At 43.0% G+C, this 21,994-nt stretch overlaps 1 protein-coding gene across 1 annotated transcript; it reads right to left on the bottom strand.

Moving 5' to 3' along the window:
* Positions 1 to 278: 278 nt before the first annotated feature.
* Positions 279 to 18,986, bottom strand: SERPINC1 (serpin family C member 1). Its single transcript, XM_023549142.2, has 10 exons — positions 18,863 to 18,986; positions 17,516 to 17,708; positions 17,335 to 17,459; positions 16,288 to 16,406; positions 10,196 to 10,567; positions 8,032 to 8,247; positions 6,675 to 6,812; positions 4,652 to 5,042; positions 3,512 to 3,576; positions 279 to 731 (listed from the first exon to the last, which is right to left on the bottom strand). The coding sequence occupies exons 1-10, from the start codon at positions 18,984 to 18,986 to the stop codon at positions 555 to 557; spliced, it is 1,920 nt and encodes a 639-aa protein (XP_023404910.2). The 3' UTR covers positions 279 to 554.
* Between the last annotated feature and the right edge of the window lie 3,008 nt (positions 18,987 to 21,994).

The raw sequence follows: 21,994 nt of genomic DNA, 5'->3' as shown, positions 1-21,994 counted from the left end.
TTAGCAAAAGCTTTCTCGTTGAACAGCTTTAAGAATAATGTGAATGAAATCTTAGCAACTTGGTTAGTAATCTGAAAAGTCTATTAATGTATACTTGAAATTCTGTTTGTATAAAAATGCATTTTCCTCTTTATTTTAACACTGTGTAAAACAACATTATGCATGTGAGTGGTTTGAGAATTAAATGGTTTAATACTCAGATTTGAATCTCTATTCTATACCTAAGGATTAATTCGTTTGAATCTTTTGGACTCTCTTAGTGTGGTGAAAATAATGAGAATTCCAGCTTCCCTGCCCTTTGAGGATGCCTGCTTTCTTTCAAGGTGAAGCAGTGACATACCTCCCACCTTCCTTTCTTGACCCAGATGTGTCCACTGGGTAGACAATACTCAAAACCACCATTTTACCAGCTGCCCCAATAGTGTCTTCATTCTCTTTTATCGCTATTTTGTTTCAAGCAGCAATGTCCATTCATAATTGTGAGATGGGGTCGTATTTATTTTTACTTCTGTTCACAAACCAATATAGAAAGAAGTGCGAAGAATAACAACACATTAGTTGACACAAGGATTGGCTACTCTGCCCATGAAGATAAGAGCATTCAAAGGAACTTCCCTTATAAGAACCAGGAACGGCCTATTGGCCTTGAAGGTCACCCTGTTGGGGTTCAGCGAACGGCCAGCAATCCCGATGGCGGTACTCGCTGCTGCTTCACTGCCTTCCTCGTTTACCTATCAGTCACACAGGAAACAAAATTGCTACATTAGCTACTCTGCAGTTCATTATAGGCCGGTAAATCATCCACAGACATAACAATTCCTCAAAATGCTATTTGTTTTCCAGTAGAAAGTACAGTTGGGTCAGGTTGGGTTCCTGCCAGAAGCCTGCTTTTACCCCTTTCTTCATCCAATGAATTGATGAAAGCACTTGTGTTAGTCAAAGCCTTGTGCTAGATAGTAAGTACAAGGGTCCCATTCAGATAACCCCTGAACTGGAAATCTGGATGTATACAAGGTTGCCACATTTCTGGCTGGCACCATTGTACATGGTGTTACAAGAGGATTATTTTGTACCAGCTGCTAAAAGAGAACTGAAAATCAGAGCTCCATAGTTGAGATAGTTTTACTCTTTGAACGTCAGGATCCCAGATATAACTACCTCCAAACAGCTATTTGGGAACTATGAAAAGAGGCAGGTCCTCTGGCTGTGTAAGATAAATATTTCTTGGCGTAACACACTGGAACAGTGATGTTTGAATTTGACTAATAAGCGGAATCTCCATAGGTCTAGAGAGAGAGAGACCTTAAGACAATTTTGCTTGTAGGCCTAGAATATCACTAAACTCTGTCCGTGTCTCTAAGTGGAAGCACTTCTGATGTCTGAGTTTTGTGGAGCTGGTTAATCATGCTGGCTCTTTCTCCTTCCATCTACCCATACCCCTCTTTTCCTCCCTTCCTTACCTCTTACCTCCACACCAATACTACCTATTTCATGATCATTTTAGGGCCAAATATATCAGCAGATTGGAACTTTCATATGACCAGGATCCTTTTATTCAAACCAGGATCTGGTTTGTAAAGGCTTCCCAGGAGATCTACAATCAGTTGAGATCTCACGTATTGGGTTCTCAAGGAAAACAACTTTGTTCCAGGGTCCATGTAGGAACCTTGGGTCATTGTTTAGTGGGCTTAGGTTGGCTGAAATGAATCCAGACCTCTGCTTCCTGATAGTAACGCAAAGCCCTCAAGGAGATCTGAGTTGACCGCTTCTATTTGGGGTCCTTAAAAGAGCATTTTCAATGATAGTTAAAACCCTAAGGATTCAGCCTCCCTACAGTATTCTTGAATGTACTTTCTTTCATCTCCATATGGGAGTGTCAGCAGTGTCATTTTTTTTTCCAAAACTTTTAATTCAGTGTTCATGTAAAATCCCTTATTCTGACCTTAATACCTTAGAGATCGTTGTGCTACACGTCACTGACATCTGTTGTCCTACAGGTTATATACCCATATTAAGGATTTTGGCATCAAGCTCATAGCCTTCCTGTCCACTGCAACTTCTGCCATTATTTGACCTAGACAATTAGAGCATCTTGGTAGGAGACTCAGCACCCTAATCTCACATTTCTTTCATCAAACCATATGAGCGTTACTTTCACTCCATTTAAGCAAACCAGTCCCATGGCTACTACTTGGACTTGCTATCTCTTAGAACTGCTCTACCATTGAAATTACAATTACAGAATCCTTTTCTCAAACTATAACCTTCTGTTTTCAAAATAATGTATTTTCTCATTCCCATTACAGTTAATCTGATCTCCTCCCGTTCCTTACAACTGCCACTTTCCTCCTAACTACACATCTACTGAGCTTGGACTCTGAAACTAGTGAACTTAGTAGCACCACGCTCTGAAACCTTTCTCTTTGACCACCTTTCTTTCCAGTTATGACCTCCTCTAACATTGGCCCACCTTCTTTCCTTCATAGCCTGGCTCCCCCAAAGAACAGTCTATTCCAGTAGTTCCCAAACCCAGTTATGCATCAGAATTGTAAATATACAGATCTCGGGCCTCATCCCAGAATCTCTAAGGGTCAAGCTTCCCAGATGACTAATGCTGCTGGTCCATAGTTCCGTATTTGTTTGAGAACCAGAAGTTCCACAGGCTGTGTAGAATTATTAGTCCAACGAAGGATCCCATGGGCATCCGTTGGGGAAACACTAGGTTTAGCAATAATCAACAGTTTTCTTCCCTGTAGGACTTTTCAGGCCTCAACACACCAGTGTGCATTACCATTGTTAATCTTCCAAGAAGAGGATATAGATGTCTTTGACAACCTAACTTTTTGTTTTCTGCAGTGTAGTGCACCAGGTCTCTGGAACACACTTTGGGGCAATGATCCACTCACCACTTCTCCTTCCTTACCTTCCATTCTCTCTTCAACCATTGCACTTAGGCATGTCCCCACTATTCTGTCCAAATTCCTCAAGAAAAGGTAACCTTTTCAGTCTTCTTACTAGATGCTTCCCATTTTTTTAAAACTCCTTCCTGAGTTTTCATGACCCCATACTCTTCTGGTTCTCCTCCTTCCTCATCTGAATTCCTTCTCAGTAGCCATTACTACTTCCTTCTTCTCTGTGTCAGCCTCTCCAAAATACTGATGTTCCCCAGGGATTCAGGCCCAACCAGGTCTCTTCCTATTCTATGTGCTTGACTTGCTGCAGGAGACGTGGGAGAAGGGACAGTAGAACAATTAGGGTACAGAAGTTTCAGGAGAGGGCTGCAGTACATCAGGTCGCAGGCAAGAGGGGGCTACGGGTTTGGGGATTAAAGGACATGGAAATAATGCTTTTCACCACGGTTGCATCCGCTGTTCATGTGTCTGCTATCTTTATACCATAAAAGTCAGTAGAATAAGAACTCCAGTTACAAACTACTCAAGATGTTATGTAGCGGATAATAAAGTGGCAGAAATGCAGCATAGGAAGAGAGAGCAAAGGAAGGTGTACGTACCTCAAGAAATGCCTTATGGAATGCATCTGAGACATAGAGGTCTTCCCGGCCTTCAGCAACAATACCTGGAGGGAAGACCAGAGAAGGCTCAGTGAAATGGGAGAAAGTTGGCTTCAACCCACAGAAAGGAATTCAGTTTGAATTGAGAGGTCCTTTTGAGCTTTTGTGAGAAGTAGGAAGAAATCCTGGACCCTCACCTAATGACATTCTCAAAATATGAACGCATGCTAAAAATAATAAAGTACTTTGGGCTGATGTGAATTTACTCTCATGCTTCAGCTTTTCTGGGGGGGGATCCAATACCTAAAGAAAAACTCCATATAATAGGATTATTTTTCTACTCTTAAAATTTGGTAACATTTCAAGTAGAGGGATTGGTTTTCAGACCTAGTTTGAAGCGGTGCCCAAGCCTGTTGCTGTTAAGTCGATTCCGACTCATAGTGACCCTATAGTGTAGAACTGCCCCATAGGGCTTCCAAGTAGTAGCTGGCGGATTTGAACTGCTCACCTTTTGTTTAGCAGCTTAGCTCTTAACCACTGTGCCACCAGGGCTCCTAAAGCAGTGCAATAAATGTAAATTCAATTACCTAACATTGTAAAATTTTTAAAAACCTATTTGAATCCATATTTTTAAGGGATCGTGAGTTGGAGGAACCAAACCAACTAAATACCATTACTAAAGTATCACAACTTGGAAGAGGTTAGCTGTTTTTGTCTAAGTGGCCTTAAAGGCACATATGGGCCTTTTGAAATGTCAGGCAAAGGCCTCATTAAATGTGAGTTCTGGCTGTTTTAAGGGACCCAGACGTCCCCAGCTCTGAATCATATCTATCTCTACTCTCCATCCTGATGCCTTCTCAAATTCCTCTCCACCTAGTCCCATCTCCTCTAGCAGTTATAGACTTACATGGTATCAGTGCTGGCTGGGCCTGTGGAGATCCTAGAGCAACCCCCCCCTTTGACAGAGGCAGACACTGAGGCCTTGAGAGAAGGGATTCCCACAAGTCAGCGGTAGAACTAAGGTTAGAATTCAGGTGTCCTGACTCATTGCTCTTTTCTGCTCTTTTTCCTCCAACTCTTCCACGTTTGGTCAGACCACCCTGGGGGCAGAGAGAGCAGGAAAGTCCTTCATACACTAACCTGGGAGCTTGGCCTTTTCAGGGCTAAACAGGTCCACAAGGCCCATGTCTTGCATCTGTTCCTTCACGCTGAAGCTGTCCTCAATGCGGAAGCGGGGCATGTGGACCACAAGCAGTGTCTCCTCCAGTTCATCCAACCACTCCTGCAGCACCTCCGGGGAGAGTTCCCGCTCTACCTTGGCCAGACTCTTCTCAGGCTTGGGCAGGATGAGCACCATGGTGATGTCATCACCCTTGAAGGGCAACTCAAGCACCTGGGTGCCTTCTGCCACGCGCCGATAGCGGAACTTGCCTTCCTGGTACATCATAGATACTGAACATGACTCCCCATCAGCCTTGTAAAACGGTTCATTCCTTGTGTTCTCAGAGCTGAACTTTGACTTCCACAGACCCTGGGAGAAGCCAGGTGGGAGAATTACAAAGCAAGAAGAACAAAAACATGCACAGGAGAATATGTATGGACCCAGAAATATTCACATTATATTATTACATATCTATACACATACATGCATAGATCAATAAAGACTGAAAGGATATACACAAAACGATTAATAATGACTGTGTCCAAGTGATGGAATTATGGTTTTTTTTACTGTGTACCTTAATGTATTTCCCAGATTTTCAGTAGTAACTGTTTTATAATGAGAAAAATAAAAACTGAAAATAAGAACAACCCACAAGTCTTTTCTCAAGTTTAAACCTAATTAATTGCCTTTTGCTTTCTGTCTCCTATCAGCCTCTTCCCCAAGGGCGAGCCTCCAGAGTGCCCCAGACGAATAAAGGCCAGACACAGATGACAGTTCCAGGGGGCCGTCTGGAAGCCCTGTCAGGCAGAGGGTGAGTCCTGGCTGACTTCCTGTTCAGAGTGGGAGGGACCCTGAGCTATAAGACACCCTTTTGAAATTTTTGAGTTGTAATTATTATTTCTTATTACTTTCTAGCTCTTTGATTTTGGGACAAGTCATTTAACTCTTCCGAGGGTTGGTTCTTCATCTGTAAAACTAGGAGCTAGTGATAACTAATATTTGTAGAGTGCTTTTTTTTTAACTATGTGCCAGGCACTGCTCTAAGCATTTTACTTGCAATAATTTATTCAGTCCTCTCAGCAACCCTACAAGGTAGTTTTATCATTATCACTATTCTATAGAGGCAGAAAATGGGGCATAGAAAAGGCTCAGATAACTTCTCCCAAGTTCACAGAGTGAAAAATGGAAGTCAGAATTTAAACTAGGTAGTCACAGGACCCACAATCTCACTTGTGAAGTTGTGAGGATCAAGACTAATAAACGCCACAGTGTTCTGTAAACTGTACAGGGCAACACAAATTGCAGAAATGCAGCCTACTCCATTCCTGCCAAGAGACAGCGTGGTCGGTGACAGCAGTGACTGACTAAACCCTTGGGGCCTGTAGGAGGGAAGAAGAAGCATGTCCCAGGATGGGCAAATGGGCCACATTTCCCATCTACCTTAAATTGGAGCCCTACTGAGTGTCAGTGATTTATTTATTTCCACTACCCTCTCCTTATCCTCCTTCACAGATGTATCAAGTTGAAACAGCCTTTAGAACTCAACTCTCTGAAAAAGACTAGGGCATCTGCATGGTCCACTAACATGTCTCTGCTAAGTTGGAAGTGAACCTGGTCCCTAGAGGTTCAGAAGCTTCAGGCAACGGGACTTTGAGTTGTTGTAGAAGCTGCTCCAGGTGATGGAGAAAATCTCAGGATTGACAATAGACTCTGTCATTTTGTTCCAAATATCAAAGTGGAGTTAACTGGACAGCAGAAAAATTGTTACATGCTTATGAGAGTTTATCACCATGCACACCTTGCAGCAGGGTGTGCTGGGTTTGTGAGTGTTTATACTCTGTATACTACCAGGTTCCTTGGGCCCAGCCTAGCAGCCATGGCCCTAAGGGTTCTGGACTCTAAGCAGACTAGCATTGCCTGCTGAGATCATGTGTAAACCATTTCTCAGAAGGAATCTACCTACACACACCCAGGGTCTCTCCAGGCTGTTTTGAGTACCTTGAAGTAAATGGTGTTAACCAGCACCAGGACAGTGAGCTCATTGATGGCTTCCGGGGGAATGACATCAGTGATACGCCCTTCTGTCTTGTTCGCCACCCAGTTGTTGATGGTCACTCTGGACTGCTCTGCATTTTCCTGAGGAAAACAAGAAACAAACCTACCCACCTGTGCTAGTCAATCTCCATTTACCCATGCAGCATTTTATTTTGCTCGTCAGCCCTCTACCCTTTCCAACCATTGGGTTAAGAAGCCATCACTCTAACCCAAACTGAGAAAACTTCACATAACTAATATAGTACCATGAATCTTCCATATAAAAAAAAAAATTTTTTTTTCCATGTAGTTAATAAGTATTAACAGGAGAAAGGGAAAGAAAGAGAAATAGGAATAAAGGAACAGAATAGGAGAAAATAGTCTGAGAAAAGACAGATTATCTTCTCTGACTTTGGAAAACCTCAACTCACTGGAGTAGAGATTCCAAAACATGTAGCATGGGAAGCTAATGAGTGATGGGGCAGGGGGAGACCCATATGGTCAAATAAGCTTGGGAAATGCTGTTTGAATAAAGTCAACAGGTTTCTTTATTGCAGAACTTCTCCGAACAAAAAAAAAAAAAAAAAAAAATTTTTTTTTTTTTTTTAGCCTCATGTATTTTATGAATCTCCAAGGGGAGAATGTAAAATACAATTTTGTTTAACCATGGTAGCTTAAATTAAGTTTTTATAGGACTGGCATTCCCAGAATGCCCTTTAGTATGTATTTGAATTTGGTGGATGAAATGAAGAATTGCTTAACTTTTTCAGAGCAACCATTGCAATCTAGGAGCTGTGGTGGGGTAGTGGTTAAGAGCTATGACTGCTAACCAAAAGGTTGGCAGTTCAAATCTACCAGCTGCTCCTTGGAAACCGTATGGGAACAGTTCTACTCTATTCTGTAGGGTCACCATGAATTGGAATTGGCTCGACAGCAACACGTTTGCTTTTTGTATTGCAATCTAAGCCATGTTGTTAGTTGCCATCAAGTTTGTTCTGATTAATGGCAACCTTATGTATAATAGTATGAAATGTTGCCCACTCTTGCTCCATCTCCATGATCTTTGATATGTTTGAGCCTACTGTTGAGACTATTGTGTCAATCCATCTAATTGAGGGTTTTCCTCATTTTCACCAAGCCATAGATTTTATTGATTTCTCAGGTTTCAAACAAGAATAAGTATTTCAGGGGCTCTGATTTGTAGTTTCCCCCTCCACCAGCCCTCAGATAGCACAGCAGTGTCCATTTGGACCCTGCTTCTCCACTTCCTCAATCTCTGGGAGGAAGAGCTTTAAGATCAGGAATGAGATCTGCAACTCACCTTGAAGTCCAGAGGCTGGAGCTTGGCTCCATATACTACTTCACTGATGTCCTGGTAGGTGTCGTTGAAGGTGAGGGATTTGTCTCCAAAAAGGCGGTTGGCGGATACCAACTCAGAGGATTTATTGGCTTTTCGATAGAGCCGGCAGTTCAATTTGGCAAAGAAGAAGTGGATCTGATCGGATGTTTTCTCGGAAATGGTATCAAACTTGAACACCTATAGAAGCCAAACAAAAATGGTGGTGGGTATGGGGGGGCCACCATGGCTAACATGAGTGGCGAATACAATACCAGTTACTACCTAACTTGCAGCCACCTTAGATGTGAGCTCCTCTAAGCACAGTGCATGGCACAGCATAAATGCTCATCTCATGTTTCTTAGATGAATAAATGGATTTGAAAAAAGGAAGGAGAAAGGGAAAAAGAGAGACTGGGATATAGCCTAAAGTCCCTAAAGAGCTCTAGACCAACACCCAGATGTTTTCTTGCTAGAATGGGAAAAGTGCTGTTGGTGGTTTGGGCAGAGAGGAAGAAAGGACAATGTCCCTTCTAGAAAAAAAACACTTCCAGGCCATCTGCTGGAGCCAGCTGCTCTAGAGGGCTCTGGGATGCTGATGGTAGAGATGAGAAAGAAAAACAGTTATTCCATCAGTAAAGGATTAAACAGGCCCGGAATCAAAGAGTTTCAGAGTTGAAAAAGACTTAAAGGTCACCTATACCAGTCAAGGCCACATGAAACTGTCATACCCCAACTCCCTGCCATCACCAGCACCAATGCAAAATGGGTAAGACCACTCTTTCCCCTCCCTTCCACACTGTCTCCTCAGGCAGAAAAGGTCTTTTGGCCTTATCTATTCTCTGCTTTTGATTTTCCCAATTTTGCTCCAGTTTGTGCTTCCTTTGGGATGATGTCATTTCCCAAAAGCTTGGTGCTGAACTTCTCTTTTCCATCTCACTCTTGCCATACTTTTCTAACACATAGCAGCTTGTTCATCTCTTTCACAGGAGAGGAGCACCTACAGGATGTGCTTGGTTTGGAAACAGTGTTCTGCTTCTGCTCTTCTTATAAAAAGTGTTACATTTAAGATCTCTCTTGGAGACCCTATGAGTCAGAATCAACTTGATGGCAATGGATTTGGTGTTTTTGTTTTGTTTTGTTTTGTTTTTTGGGGGGTCAGAGACATGGAAGATGTGAAAGAGCTTTGAGATCAATACCAATGTATTTGTAGTTTACTGAAAGGTCCAAAGAAGGCAATATTATTTCTCTTAAGAGTTGTCTTTAAAGCTACAGTTTCTTTTGTGGAACAAAGGCTTGGGTTAACCCATCCCAGAGGCCTGAAAAGAGGTGATGAGGTTCAGTGGAAATCTGGCCACTAGAGAGTAGAAGCAAGCCCTCCTAAGATCCCCAGACCCTAGTGTCTGGGATTCAAGTAAACACTCTGTACCAACCTGAGGTATAGGGAGGTCATTGTGCCTCTTTGTTGATTATCTCTGCTTCCAAGGTGTGATCCAACCTAAAGAAGTTCAGCCAGGCACCTAAGCCGAGGGCAGATAATGATCCAGTATTTCTGTGGCTTATCATAGTGGATCAGCGGCTGCTTAATCCATGACTTTTCTTCTTATCTTCCTCTACTTCCCCCTCGCAAGAAGGGAGAAACTAAGTCACTGCCCTGAGATGATCAGTACTGCACAGAGCCAGAAAAGGCTCTCACTTCCTCGAGGCTTCTCTTGGCCTCCCAGAACCATGGATCTCAATATATGGCCCTAGAATCCTCACGCCCAAGAGGCAGTATGCCTGAGCTCACTAGATGGTAAGCCCCCTCAGGGCAGGAACTGGGAATCTCCACAACCCAGCACAATGCCTGGCACAGGAGAGGTGTTGAATGAATAAACATATAAATGACCAAATGAATGAATAAACATCCAAATGAAAGAATGAGTAAGAAGAGAATTAGGAAGAGACACAAGCCTTCCCTCACTTTAAGGTAGCCCAAAAGAAGAAAATCAGATTTACCTAATTAAAAAAAAAAAAGTTTTCAAAGGAAATCACAACCCATAACGAGCTCCCCAGTGAGCTTTAGTGTTGGGTTAGGTGCCCTGGGACCTATAGAAGCCTGAAAGGTGGTGCTAGCAAGTAAGCTGGGCAGAAGGGCTTTGGATTGTACCTCCATCAGCTGCTTGAGGGTATTGTCACAGGCACCCAGCTTAGTCATAGCAAAGGCTGTGGAGATACTCAGGGGCGACAGGAAAATGTTGTCATTGTCATTCTTGGAGTCAGCCAGGTGCTGATAGAAGGCGGTGGCAAAGCGAGTGTTGGCCTTGGACAATTCCCAGACCCGCCGGTTGGTGGCCTCAGGGATCTTCTGCTCTGGGCCCTCCTCCTCAACAGCCTTCTTCTCTGGTGAGCGGTAAATGCACATGGGATTCACAGGAATGTCCCGGGGCTTGGCAGTGCAGATGCCCTCCACGGGGTTCCAGTGGCAGGTTGCACAGCCCCAGAGGCCAACAAGCAGCAAGGAGAAAAGGTGTACCTTCCTACAGAGAGACAGAAGGCGGAGTTAAACTGCTGGGAGGTCCCCTGGCCCCACTCTCCACCATAGACTTGCCACAGTATAGCACAGGATTCCAGCCCACTGGTAAGGTCAGGGGAGGGCCAAAGCCTTTGAACAAAGTTAAAGGGCCCTGGAATAAATCTAACCCTGAATTCCTTGCATGTGACTCTTCCCACTTGCTTGGACGTAGTCACGTTGGGATTAGAATCAACTACTGAGTCAACTGACAGTTACTAGAAGTATTGTGTGCCTGCAGCCACATGCTGGGAGCTATGGAGAAATAAAGAATACAAAGCTAGAGTTTGGTGAGACAGCATGTATAAAAAAAAATTAGCAGGGAACATAGTGCTCAAGGAAGAGTTAAGGCAGTAGGGGGATCCTCTTACAGAGGCTGCTTAAGGAAGGCCTCATAAATAGAGTTTAACCTGTGTCTTAAAGCATGGGAAGTATTTCCACTGCTGGAGAAGAGGAATTTCAGTAATATAAAAGGGGTAAGAAGGAACAAGGAGCCCTGGTGGCACAGTGGTTAAAGCACTCAGCTGCTAACCAAAACGTTGGCATTTCGAACCCACCCAGTGGTTCCATAGGAAAAAGACCTGGCGATCTGCTCCCCTAGCCTGGAAAATCCTTTGGGACAGTTCTATTCTGTCGCTTGGGGTTGCTATGAGTGGAAAATGGACTCAACGGCACCTAACAACAAGAAGAAGGAGCAAATGGAGGAGAGGCACCACCTGAGTATAGGAAACACCCACATCTCTAGTTCTAGTCCCTACCCTTCTGCTGAGCTCCAGACCAGTTCTTTGCTGGACAGTTTCACCTGGTTGTCCTTCAGGTTCCTTACTGAAACATGGCCAAACTTGTAACTATCACTCATATGCCTGCTTTTTCTTCTGTGCCCTCCAACTCAGTAAATGGAATCCTCATTCTAGGAGTCACCCTGGATTCCTTCCTCATCCAGTCAGACCCCAGGTTAATTCTGTGACATTACTCTCTCCCCAGTTATTGCCACTGCCTTAGTTTGAGCCCTTATCATTTTTGTTTGTTGCCTGGCAATTATAACACCTTCCAGACTGATTTCTCTGCCTTCAGTCTTACCCCATTCCAATCCATTCTTCTTGCCATTGAGAGTGATCTATCTAAGAGGCAAGTCCAATCACATTACTCCTCTGCCTAAAGTTCTTCAATAGTCCCCCAGGGTCTACAAAATATAGCCCAAAGTTTTAGAATGACATACAAGACCCTTCACAACAGGTCCTCACTTTTCAACCTCAACTCCTTACATTCATCCTGCATTCTAGCCACAAAGATCTTGAAGTTCTCCTAATTGGATATTGCTTCTTACTTCCCTACCTTTGCACATGTGCCTCAGGCTGGAATACCCTCCTTCCACTAGTGTGTCTAATGAACTTGCCTTTTGCTCTTTAAGACTCAGTTATTACCTCCTCAGGAAGCCTTCCTAATCTGACCTCCCTAGACTTGTTCTGTATTTTGGTAGGGCAGCTACTACTTTGCAGTCATTGCTTAAAAGCCTGTCTTCCTTACTAGACCGGGCCCCAAGGAAGAGCAGTGTTATCTTTGGAGCCTTAGTGCCTCAGGGTACATCGCAGGTACTTAACAAATGCTTGTTGAATGACTGAATTAGGAAAAGCCCTGAGGTGGACAAATCCAGGTTGTATGTAAAACAGAGGGCAGACCAGGGTTCACGTTCTGAGGCTGAGTAGATGAGCCAAAAGAGATGAAATTTTAGAGTCAGAAAAAAGTAGTTCTGGTCCAACTCCCTCATTTTTGCAAGTGAGAAACTGGCTATTTAGGGGCCGAATCAGCTCTAAAACCCAGGTCTAGCAGAATTTCCACTTAACTACTCTGTCTTCAAAACTGGGGAGGTACACTGAAATTGGAGCCTAAGGGAAAGACCAAAGAGGTGCTGCTCTAGACACTTGATGACTTTGCCCCCCACCCTCTTGTCTCAGCTTACCCTACTTCCCAAACTCAACTTCACCCACATCAAACTTCCTTCCATTCCTCACTTCTGCCTGGCCAAACCCCACATCTTTGGACTGCCTTCCCCTGGCTCACACCTCTGCACCCTTCAGTTCTCAGATGGGTTAATTGAATAATGCATGAAGGAAATCCCACTACAGGACAGCATGAGAGGATCTGAGGAACAAGCATCTGCCTTCTTAGAGGGATGGAAGTTTTAAGGCCTCTATAAGTTTTTTTTTTTTTTTTAAGCAAAAAGGAAGATTTTATTCCAGGAGGCGAAAGCAGGAAACAGACAAGCATGCTGCCAGAGCCATGTCTGCCCAAGTCCAAGGAACATTACAGAGTAGGCAAAAGTGGGAAGCAGACAAGCATGCTGCCAGAGCTATGTCTGAGGAATGTTACAGAATTGTCAGTATCTATATATTAACATCACAAATGGGTAAAACCATTGAAAGCTTCACCTTTTCACAGATTGGCTAAAAGCTGCTAAATCGTGATTCTACATTTTGAATTGTCTTTCTTAGTAACCATCGGTACAAATTTCAGTAATAATAGTCTGGAGGGTCTTCATTGGTCCAAAAAATCTTACTATTTACTGAATGCTAATAGAAGAAGATAAGAATGAAAAACATATGAGTCTTTTGTGCTCTATATAAGATTAGTTTATTTGAACGTTTCCCTAAAAAATGTTTTCCAAGATTGTTCTAGCTATTGTGTGCCCTTTTGAGTCCAGCTCCAGCTGGGTCAAATTCTTTATACTCAAGGACAGGGAATAATGGCTCCAATTTTAACCCCTAAGTCACTCCCTCCTTTTGATTAGATATTGGAGGTAACACATGGATGATTAAAACCCAGACTTAGTCAGGCTCCTAGATGGCAGCCATGGTAGGCTCTTTAAACTGTCGGTGCTGCTTTTCCACTGGATACCATCTGGTTCTTCACCAGGATCTTAAGTAAGAGTGATCTTCTCATCAGCCATGTTGCAAAAATGAACAGAACTGATGTGCATCAACATTTTAGCCCGAGCCTTTCTTTTGTCTTTTAAGTGTGTAAGACAACAGAAGATAAGTTTTATTATGCCTAATACTATCAGGATACAGACTAAGATATTCCTATTCCCTGCAATAGTGACCTAGCCTATGTACTTATTCCTGATGGTAACCAAATAAATCTGGCATTTGTGGAGGTATTATAGTATGTAATCAAGTATTGATGCCAGTAAACTACTGAGGACCCAAGAAAATAAAAAAATATTATTTAAAACATGGTTCGTGAGCCTTTTAAAAAGAATATAATGATTAGGAGCCATCAGCATGGGTTCACTGAAGGTAAAACAAGCTAATCTCGTTTTTTTTTTTTTTTTTAATGAGATAACTAGATGGGCAAACTAGGAGAATTGGGACACTCAGTGAAGCAAACCAAGAAATAAAGGCTTTTGTGTTGTCTATGTAGATAAGACAGAGAAATGTGAGCTGGATGATAATACAATTAGGTAGATACATATCTCCCCAAGTATTAATTAACTTCAACTTGAGGGAAAGTCTCTAGTAATATGCCAGTGGGTTCTATTCTTGTCCTTGTCTGCATTATTATTTTTTTAAATCAACATTTTGGTTGAAAACATGGAAGGCATGCCTATCAAATCCTTAAGTGACACAAAGCTGGGAGGATGGGTTAATAAGGCTAATGACAATGCTGAAATTCAAAATAATTGCAGAATTCTGAAGAAGGAACTAAAAACCAATGTCCAAGACAAAAATGTAACAGAGATAAGTCGATCGTACTAGTAAACAGCAAGAGATATTTGGCTCAGTATGTGGAAAAGCACTTGGATCTATCACCAGTTCAATATGAAACAATGGTGTGTTGTGGTTTCTAGAAACACCAGAGAGATTCTACTTTTCCCTGAGAGGTGTTCAGTGTCCAGACCAAAAAGAGCAATTCTCTCACTGAACTCTGCTCAGGCCACACATATCTGGAGTATTGGGCCCAGGTCTAGACAATGAATTTTAGGAAGGGAAATGGCAATGTGGAACAGTTCTGAGCAGTCAGGAAACTCAGTGAGAAGGAAGAGGAGGTACCTTCTATGTTATGCAAGAGCAATGGTGCCAGTTGTAGAAAGGCAAACCCTAATTCAATATCTGGAAGACTTTTCTGGCAAGTATAAATAAGAGAAAATGAAATAGGCCTCTTATGAGGTAGTGAATCCCCTGTCCTGAAGTGCATTAGTAGAGACAGTCAAATACTCATTAGTGATGTTGTCAAGAGGTTTTCCTAAGCTGGGTGGGAATCAAACTCTAAGAATACAAAAAGCCCATTTTATGAACCTGCTCTAACTGCCATGTACAGGGAAGCAGGACAAGCAGGCAGGGCCCTGCCCAGTCCTGTCTCCAGAGGATACCACATCCAGCACCATTCAGCACCATCTGGGGCAAATGGCTTCACATCACGAAGGCACCCAGGGCCTCCAGGACTGGACTGAATTTGGGGTGGAGAAAGGGCTGCTGCAGTCTAGAAAGTTCCTGGAGCCCGAAAGCAGGCAAATCCTCTTAAATCTGACTGGGGTCATTCACAGAGCCAAGTTGGGAAACAAAGGGGTATTAGGAAATGGATTCAGCCTCAAGGTGTTCCTTTGTCTGTGGGAGTAGGCAAGGTTACATTACCTGGCTATGGGATAGCCAGGGAAGACTTCACAGAGCAGGGGAGACATAAGCCAAGCCTTGAAGGGTGGTGTCTTAGTTATCTAGTGCTGCTATAACAGAAATACCACAAGTGGATGGCTTTAACAAACAGAAATTTACTTTCTCAGAGTTGAGGAGGCTAGAAGTCAAAATTCAGGGCGCCAGCTCCAGGGGGAGGCTTTATCTCTCTGTTGGCTCTGGGGGAAGGACCTTGTTATCAATCTTCCCCTGGTTTAGGAGCTTCTCGGTGCAGGGACCCCAGGGTCTAACGGATGCACTCCACTCCTGGATCTTCTTTCTTGGTGGTATAAGGTCCCTCTCCTCTCTGTCAGAGTCTCTCTTTTATATCTCAAAAGAGACTGACTCAAGATACAACCTAATCCAGCAGATTGAGTCCCATCTTGTTAGCATAACTGCCTTTAATCCTGCTTCATTAACATCATAGAGATTAGGGTTTATAACACAGGATAATCACATCAGACCACAAAATGGTGGACAATTACACGATACTGGGAATCACGGCCTAGCCAAGTTGACACACATTTTTTGGGGACACAATTCAATCCATTACAGATCAATAGTAGTTCTTGAGGTAGGTTAATCAGAGAAAGAACGTTCCAAAAGAGGAACTGTGTGTTCAAAAGAACACAGAGCAATGTGCTATGGGATCATAGGTAAGACTGATCCACAGAGGGATAGATTGAGGCCTTGGTGAGTGGGAGGGATCTAAACCGTCTACCACAGTCAGGGCCTATCTGAACTGGGGTACACCAAGCCCTGGACCTAACCTTCCAAGCAGCTGGATTTTCCTGGACCGCATATCATTTGAGCCCTCAGCCATGGTGCAGGGTGAGCCAAGGGCTTTCTCTAGCTGGCTTGGGTCCCTGAGTCTAGAGTAAGAAGTCTGTACAGGTACTGAGTCTTCTCAGTCCTCCCCTGGCAGAAAGGGGAGGTTGCGAAAAGGGGAGGTTGTGCTGAGGTGGTCTGCTGGGCAGGCGTGGGGCTGGCTAGGAGCTGAAGGCACCCAAGGGGTATTTGTCCTCTTGCGTGGTCTGAGACCAACTCTGCAGCCTTTACAATAATAGATGGACAGAGTGAGAGAGAAGTGGAGGCACACGGGAAATATGTAAGGAAATATGAAGAAGCAGAGAGGAAGAATCCTATTATTTTGCTTATCTCTTGCCTGTCTTGCTTGCCTTATCTTTCCCATTTTGTTCCTCAGCCACATTTGGAAATAAAAGTTGTTATGGATTGAACTATGTCCCCAAAAAATATGCGTTGTAAATCCTAACCTCTATGCCTGTGGTTATAATCTTATTTGGGAATGGATTGTCTTTGTTATGTTAATGAGTCAGGATTAGTGTAGGGTGTATCTTGTGTAAATGTCTTTTGAGATACAAAAGAGATTAAAAGTAAGCTAGAAAGCAAAGATGAGGAAGAGACATACCAAGCCATATGAAGAGTGTCTGTGAGCAGAAGCTCAGAAGAGACAAGGACATGCCTCCAGAGCTGACAGAGACAGAAAGCCTTCCCCTAGAGCCTGCACCCTGAATTCAGACTTCTAGACTCTTAAACTGTGAGAAAATAAATTCATTTGTTAAAGCCACCCACTTGTGGTATTTCTGTTATAGCAACACTAGATAACTAAGGCACAAGCGAAGGCTGAGGGGGAATCTGGGAGCTATGCTAAGCACAAAGAAAACCCAAAATGGGCAAGCTACAGCCTCACTTCTAGCCTCCCATGACAACCCCTATCAAGGGGGGACTGCATGTGTTGTCGATGGGAGGAGGAGTCTCACGAGGAGGAGGAAGGGGAACAGGGCTGTGGCCTTTAGTCATGGGTCACTGAGATCTTGGAGGTGAAGGGTGAACAGAGTGGAAGACAGAGAAAAGAGGTTTTTAGGAGGTCCCTATAGATTAAATTTGCCCCCTTTTCAGATGTATGGCAGGCCCTGGGGAATTCTCTTTGGAGATTCCCCTGGACTGCTGTGAGTGCTGGCACTTGACACGGTATCTTTACACAAGGGAAGACATGTCCCACTGTTTCTTGGGCTAAGAACCTAAGGTGTGGCTTCAAAAGGGCCTTACCCCAAGAAGGGCATGAGAGGGAAAAAAAGAGGGAGCTTGAAATGACGTCTTCCAAATAGGTCTTTGTAACCACCACGGAGAGGGACTGGTCTTCTTGAAGGTGTCTGAGGTCATCCTCGTGAGTCCTTCAGGGTCAGAAAACCCAGTGAGGACATGCAAAGGGAAAGCTCACCCCTCTTACCTTTTTCCAGCAGCTACGGTTCCTGCCGCATTGGAAAACATGGTCACTAGTCTTCCACCGGGCTGGGCGAGTGGAGATAGTGTGGTCTGAAGCAATCTGTCTGAAACTGGTTCTTTCCTCCAAATCTGACTGAGGTTCTGGAGGCTGGGGTGGGGGAGGGAGCTGGTCAGGAGGGGAGGACTAAGGCCAAAGGCTGATGACCAGCTCCCAGGGTTAAGCAAAGTGTAGAGCCCAGTGTTTAAGTAGTAGAAAAGTTTTAAAGTCCAGTCAGGCCCAGGGAAAGTATGACCCACCCCTCTTGCCCACACTCTCCCACTCTCCTATTCTTCTTTATAGACGTGGAAAAGGAAACCATGTTCACAAATTCACACTTGGTCAGAAAATACCTGACTGAGGAGAACTTTGTGTGCAGGGTATTTATTTTCCCTGGGTGGGTTAGTTAACTAAACCAGGAAATAGAAAGTGGTGAATAAAATTGACCAAGTTTAATGTCCAGAAACTTCTAGCCCTCTATGTGCTGCTCATTACAATACCTTTTGTCTCACAGCTTTCTTTAGGGATAGGGAATCCATAATAATGTCTAATCAGAGGGATTAAAAAAAGATACTTTCTGAGAGAAGGTGTTGCTACTTTCAGGTTCCTGAGAGCTGAGGTGACTCTGATCCAGGCCAGGACATAAAATGGTTATAGCTATGGTCCACAGTCATAACCATTCCCTACTCAGCCCTGAAGTGATAGGTTGGGGGCACAAGAGCAGGGGCCTCAGGGTATATGCCATGGGTATTTCTAAGGGGAATGAACTGATTGGGAGATACTTAGCAAAATTCTATTGGGGATCAGGAGACAGAGGTGGTTGTTGTGTGCTGTCGAGTCGGTTCTGACTCATAGCCACCTTATATACAACAGAACGAAACACTGCCCAGTCCTGCACCATCTTCACAGTTGTTGCTATGTTTGAGCCCATTGTTGCAGCCACTGTGTCAGTCCATCTTGTTGAGGGTATTTCTCTTTTTCGCTGAACCTCTGCTTTACCAAGCATGATGTCCTGCTCCAGGGACTGGTCCCACCAGATAACGTGTCCAAAGTATGTGAGACAAAGTCTTGCCATCCTCACTTCTAAGGAGCATTCTGGTTGCCCTTCTTCCAAGATAGGGTGTAAGGTGGCTAAAACACACACAAGCAACTGCTGAAATACTTCTCAAAAAGCAAACAAACCAAATTATATTTCACCGTGAATATCATTACTTTTACTTGTTATCAAGGAGATTAAGTGAAGTAAAATGAATGGGGATAAAGGGCAGGTTTATTTATATTTCCCTTTTCCTAAAGAGTCAAGAACAGTATTACATGGATTGCTGCAGTAGTGTTCACAGGATAAGTATGCCACCATCTGTGGTCGAAGACATTTTGAAGATGTTGCTGTTGTTGGAATTTTAGAGAGTTCTTTATTCATTAGACAGGTAATCTCCATCTCGACTGAAGCTGTGTCGAGGTTGTTGGCTGATTCAGACTTGGGACACCCCAAGGCTTCCTGTATGCCGTGTGATGGTTGCAAGAAACTGTCTCGAAAGGTCCTCAGATGCTCAGAGACTTACTGTCACCCTAGATTAATTGAAAAGTCTTCTGTTCAACCACTTGTTCTCCACAAACACAAGAGCATCACCCTGTGCCAGCAGGCACTGTCCTAGGGGCTGGGGATTCTGGTTAGGGGAGATGTGCTGCAGTCATATAATGAAATTATATATAAAAAATATGTAACATGTCAGGCAGGTGTGAATAAGGGCTACAGGGAAAAATAAAGCAGGACAAGTGATGGGGCATGGGGAAGGGGCCATTTTTGAGACGGTGATATAAATCGACATTAAAAGAGACCAGAATGAAAGGAGGGAGGGAGCCACACAAGTATCTTTGAGAAGAGCTGTCCCTACAGAAGAAACAGGAAGTCCAAAGGTCCTGAGCAGGGAGTGTGCTGTTCAGACCTAATGTAGGAGTCATGAGGCTTGTGCCTTGCAAAGAAAGTTCTTGTAGGAGGGTAGGTGAGGGGGTGCTGCACAAGGGATGGAGGTGATCTGGTAAACACCTACAGGAAAAAAGATTAGGGTGAAGATACCGCCTGGCCAGGGAGTTGAGAACTATACATCAGGGATTAGATTTAATTTGTTCATTCATTCACTGAGCCATATGGTAATTTTATTAACAGACATCTAATAAATGCCTGTGTGTGCCAGGCATGATACTGGGCCTGGAAATATAAAGATGAATAAAGTATGCACTCTGCTCTCAAGGAGCTCTGTGCTTCATAGGAGAACCCAGACATGAAGTTAAACGTCCTAATCTTTGCCACTGGTCATGCGACTGAGGAGAAAAGGAAGGGCTTATAGAAAGTCTGGTCAAAGAGCTGGGGGGCACAAGGGAGTGAGGATGATCAGGAGGCGACAGTGTTGTAAGAACTTTGCAATGCAAAGATTTTTAAAAAGTTTTTATTTTGAAATAATGTCAGACTTAGAGAAAAGTTGCACAACTAGTAGGAAATATTCTGTTTTTTTACACCCTTTACCCAGGTTTCTCAAATGTTAACATTTTACCATTTGCTTTCCTCTCTCGCTCTTACTCTGTCCATCTACATATATATATGTATGTGCATATATAGTTATTATTCTTATTTCTACAATGTTTGAAAGTTAGTTATAGATATAATGCTCCTTTACCCCTAAATACGGTGAAGTTCCTAAAAACAAAGAGATTCCTTTATATGGCTACAGTACAGTGATCAAAACCAGAAAGTTAACATTGATATAGTACTATTGTCTCATCTATATACCTTATCTAATTTTGCCAGTTGTCCTACTGATGTTCTTTATAGCAGCAGTTCCCAAACTTTTTGGTCTCAGGACCTCTTTAGAGTCTTAAAAATTATTGATGAACCCAAAGAACTTTTATCTATCAATCTTTACTATATTAGAAATTGAATCTGAGAATTTTTTAAAAGAGGAGAATATACAAATATTCCACTAGCCGTGAGAATGACATCATCATATGTCTTGTAGCTTCTGGAAAGCTATTGTACACTTGTGAGAAAATGAGACTGTAAAGCCAAATAATGTCTAGATATTGTTACTAAAATAGTTTTGATTTCATGAGCCTGCTGAAAGGGTTTTTGTCACCACCCCCCACCCCCCGCCGCAACCCGCCCCGGCCTGGAACCACTGATTTATAACAACAACAAAACATTTTTTTTCTGGTACAGGATCTGATCCAGGATCACACTTTGTGTTTAGTTGTCATGCTTCTTTAGTTTCCTCCAGTTTGGAGCAGTTCATTTCTCTTGGTCTTTCATGACCTTGGCATTTTCAAAGAGTGGAAAAAAATTCAGGCCAGTTATTTTGAAGAATGTCTTTCATTTATCTAAAGTTTCCTCATAATTAGAGTCAAATTTTACATTTTTGGTAGGAATACTACAGAAGTAATATTGTGTCCTTCTCAGTGCTCATGATGTTGGTTTGTCCTATTACTGGTGATATTTTGATCACTTGGTTAAGGTGGTATCTGCCAAGTTTCTTCACAGTAAAATTATATTTTTTCCCTTTTTAATTAATAAGTGTTTCATGGGGAGATATTTTGAGAGCATGCGAATGTGCTGTTTCTCATCAAACTTTCACTTGCTAATTTTAGCATCTCTTGATGATTCTTTTGCAACACATTTTAAGTGTTGTAGCTTCCCTCTTATTTTCCATCTGTTTCTCTAAAAAGGATTATTACTAAAACCATTAAAATTAAAAGAGATTAAGTTAGACAACACATTCTTTGGTTTGGCTGTGAGAAAATAGGCTCTTTCATTGATTGCTGGTGGGAGTGCAAAATGCTATAATGCTTTGAAGGAGAATTTGGTGATGCTCGCCAAAGTTACAAATGCATTTACCTTTTGAGCCGACAATTCCACTTTGGGAAATTTATCCTACGGATATACCTAAATGGGTATAAATGAGGTTATCAGTTGCAACCTGATTTGTAATAGCAAAAGACTGGAAACAACTTCCATTTGTAGGGGACTAGTTTAAATAAACCAAGGCACATCCACATAATGGAAGACGATGGTGTTGTCAGGAAGAATGAGGACGGCCTCTATATGCTGATGGGGAAGGATCTCCAGGATAATAGTAAGTGAACAAAAGCAAGCTTTGAGCACAGTTTATAGTATGCTACCTTTTGTATGACAAAATGGGCACGGTAGGGGTGACAGGGGTAGGAGTAAGACTTCTCAATATGTACCTTCGTATTTAGTTTTTTTTTTTTTTTTTTGAATATGCCAATGTGTTACCTATTCAAAAAGGTCTTGACTTTGTGAGCAATAAGGATGTCAGTGCTGTATTCCACAGAGGCTCGGAGGGAGAAGAGCACCAGGGCGTGATGAAGGTGGTGACAGCTCCAAAGAGGAAATAGAAGCAGGCTAAGTCCCTGGCTGGTGACAAGGGGGAAAAG

The sequence above is a fragment of the Loxodonta africana genome, chromosome 25 (assembly GCF_030014295.1).
Source record: "Loxodonta africana isolate mLoxAfr1 chromosome 25, mLoxAfr1.hap2, whole genome shotgun sequence".
NCBI classification, from domain to species: Eukaryota; Metazoa; Chordata; class Mammalia; order Proboscidea; family Elephantidae; genus Loxodonta; species Loxodonta africana.
This window is presented reverse-complemented; position numbering and strand designations above follow the sequence as displayed.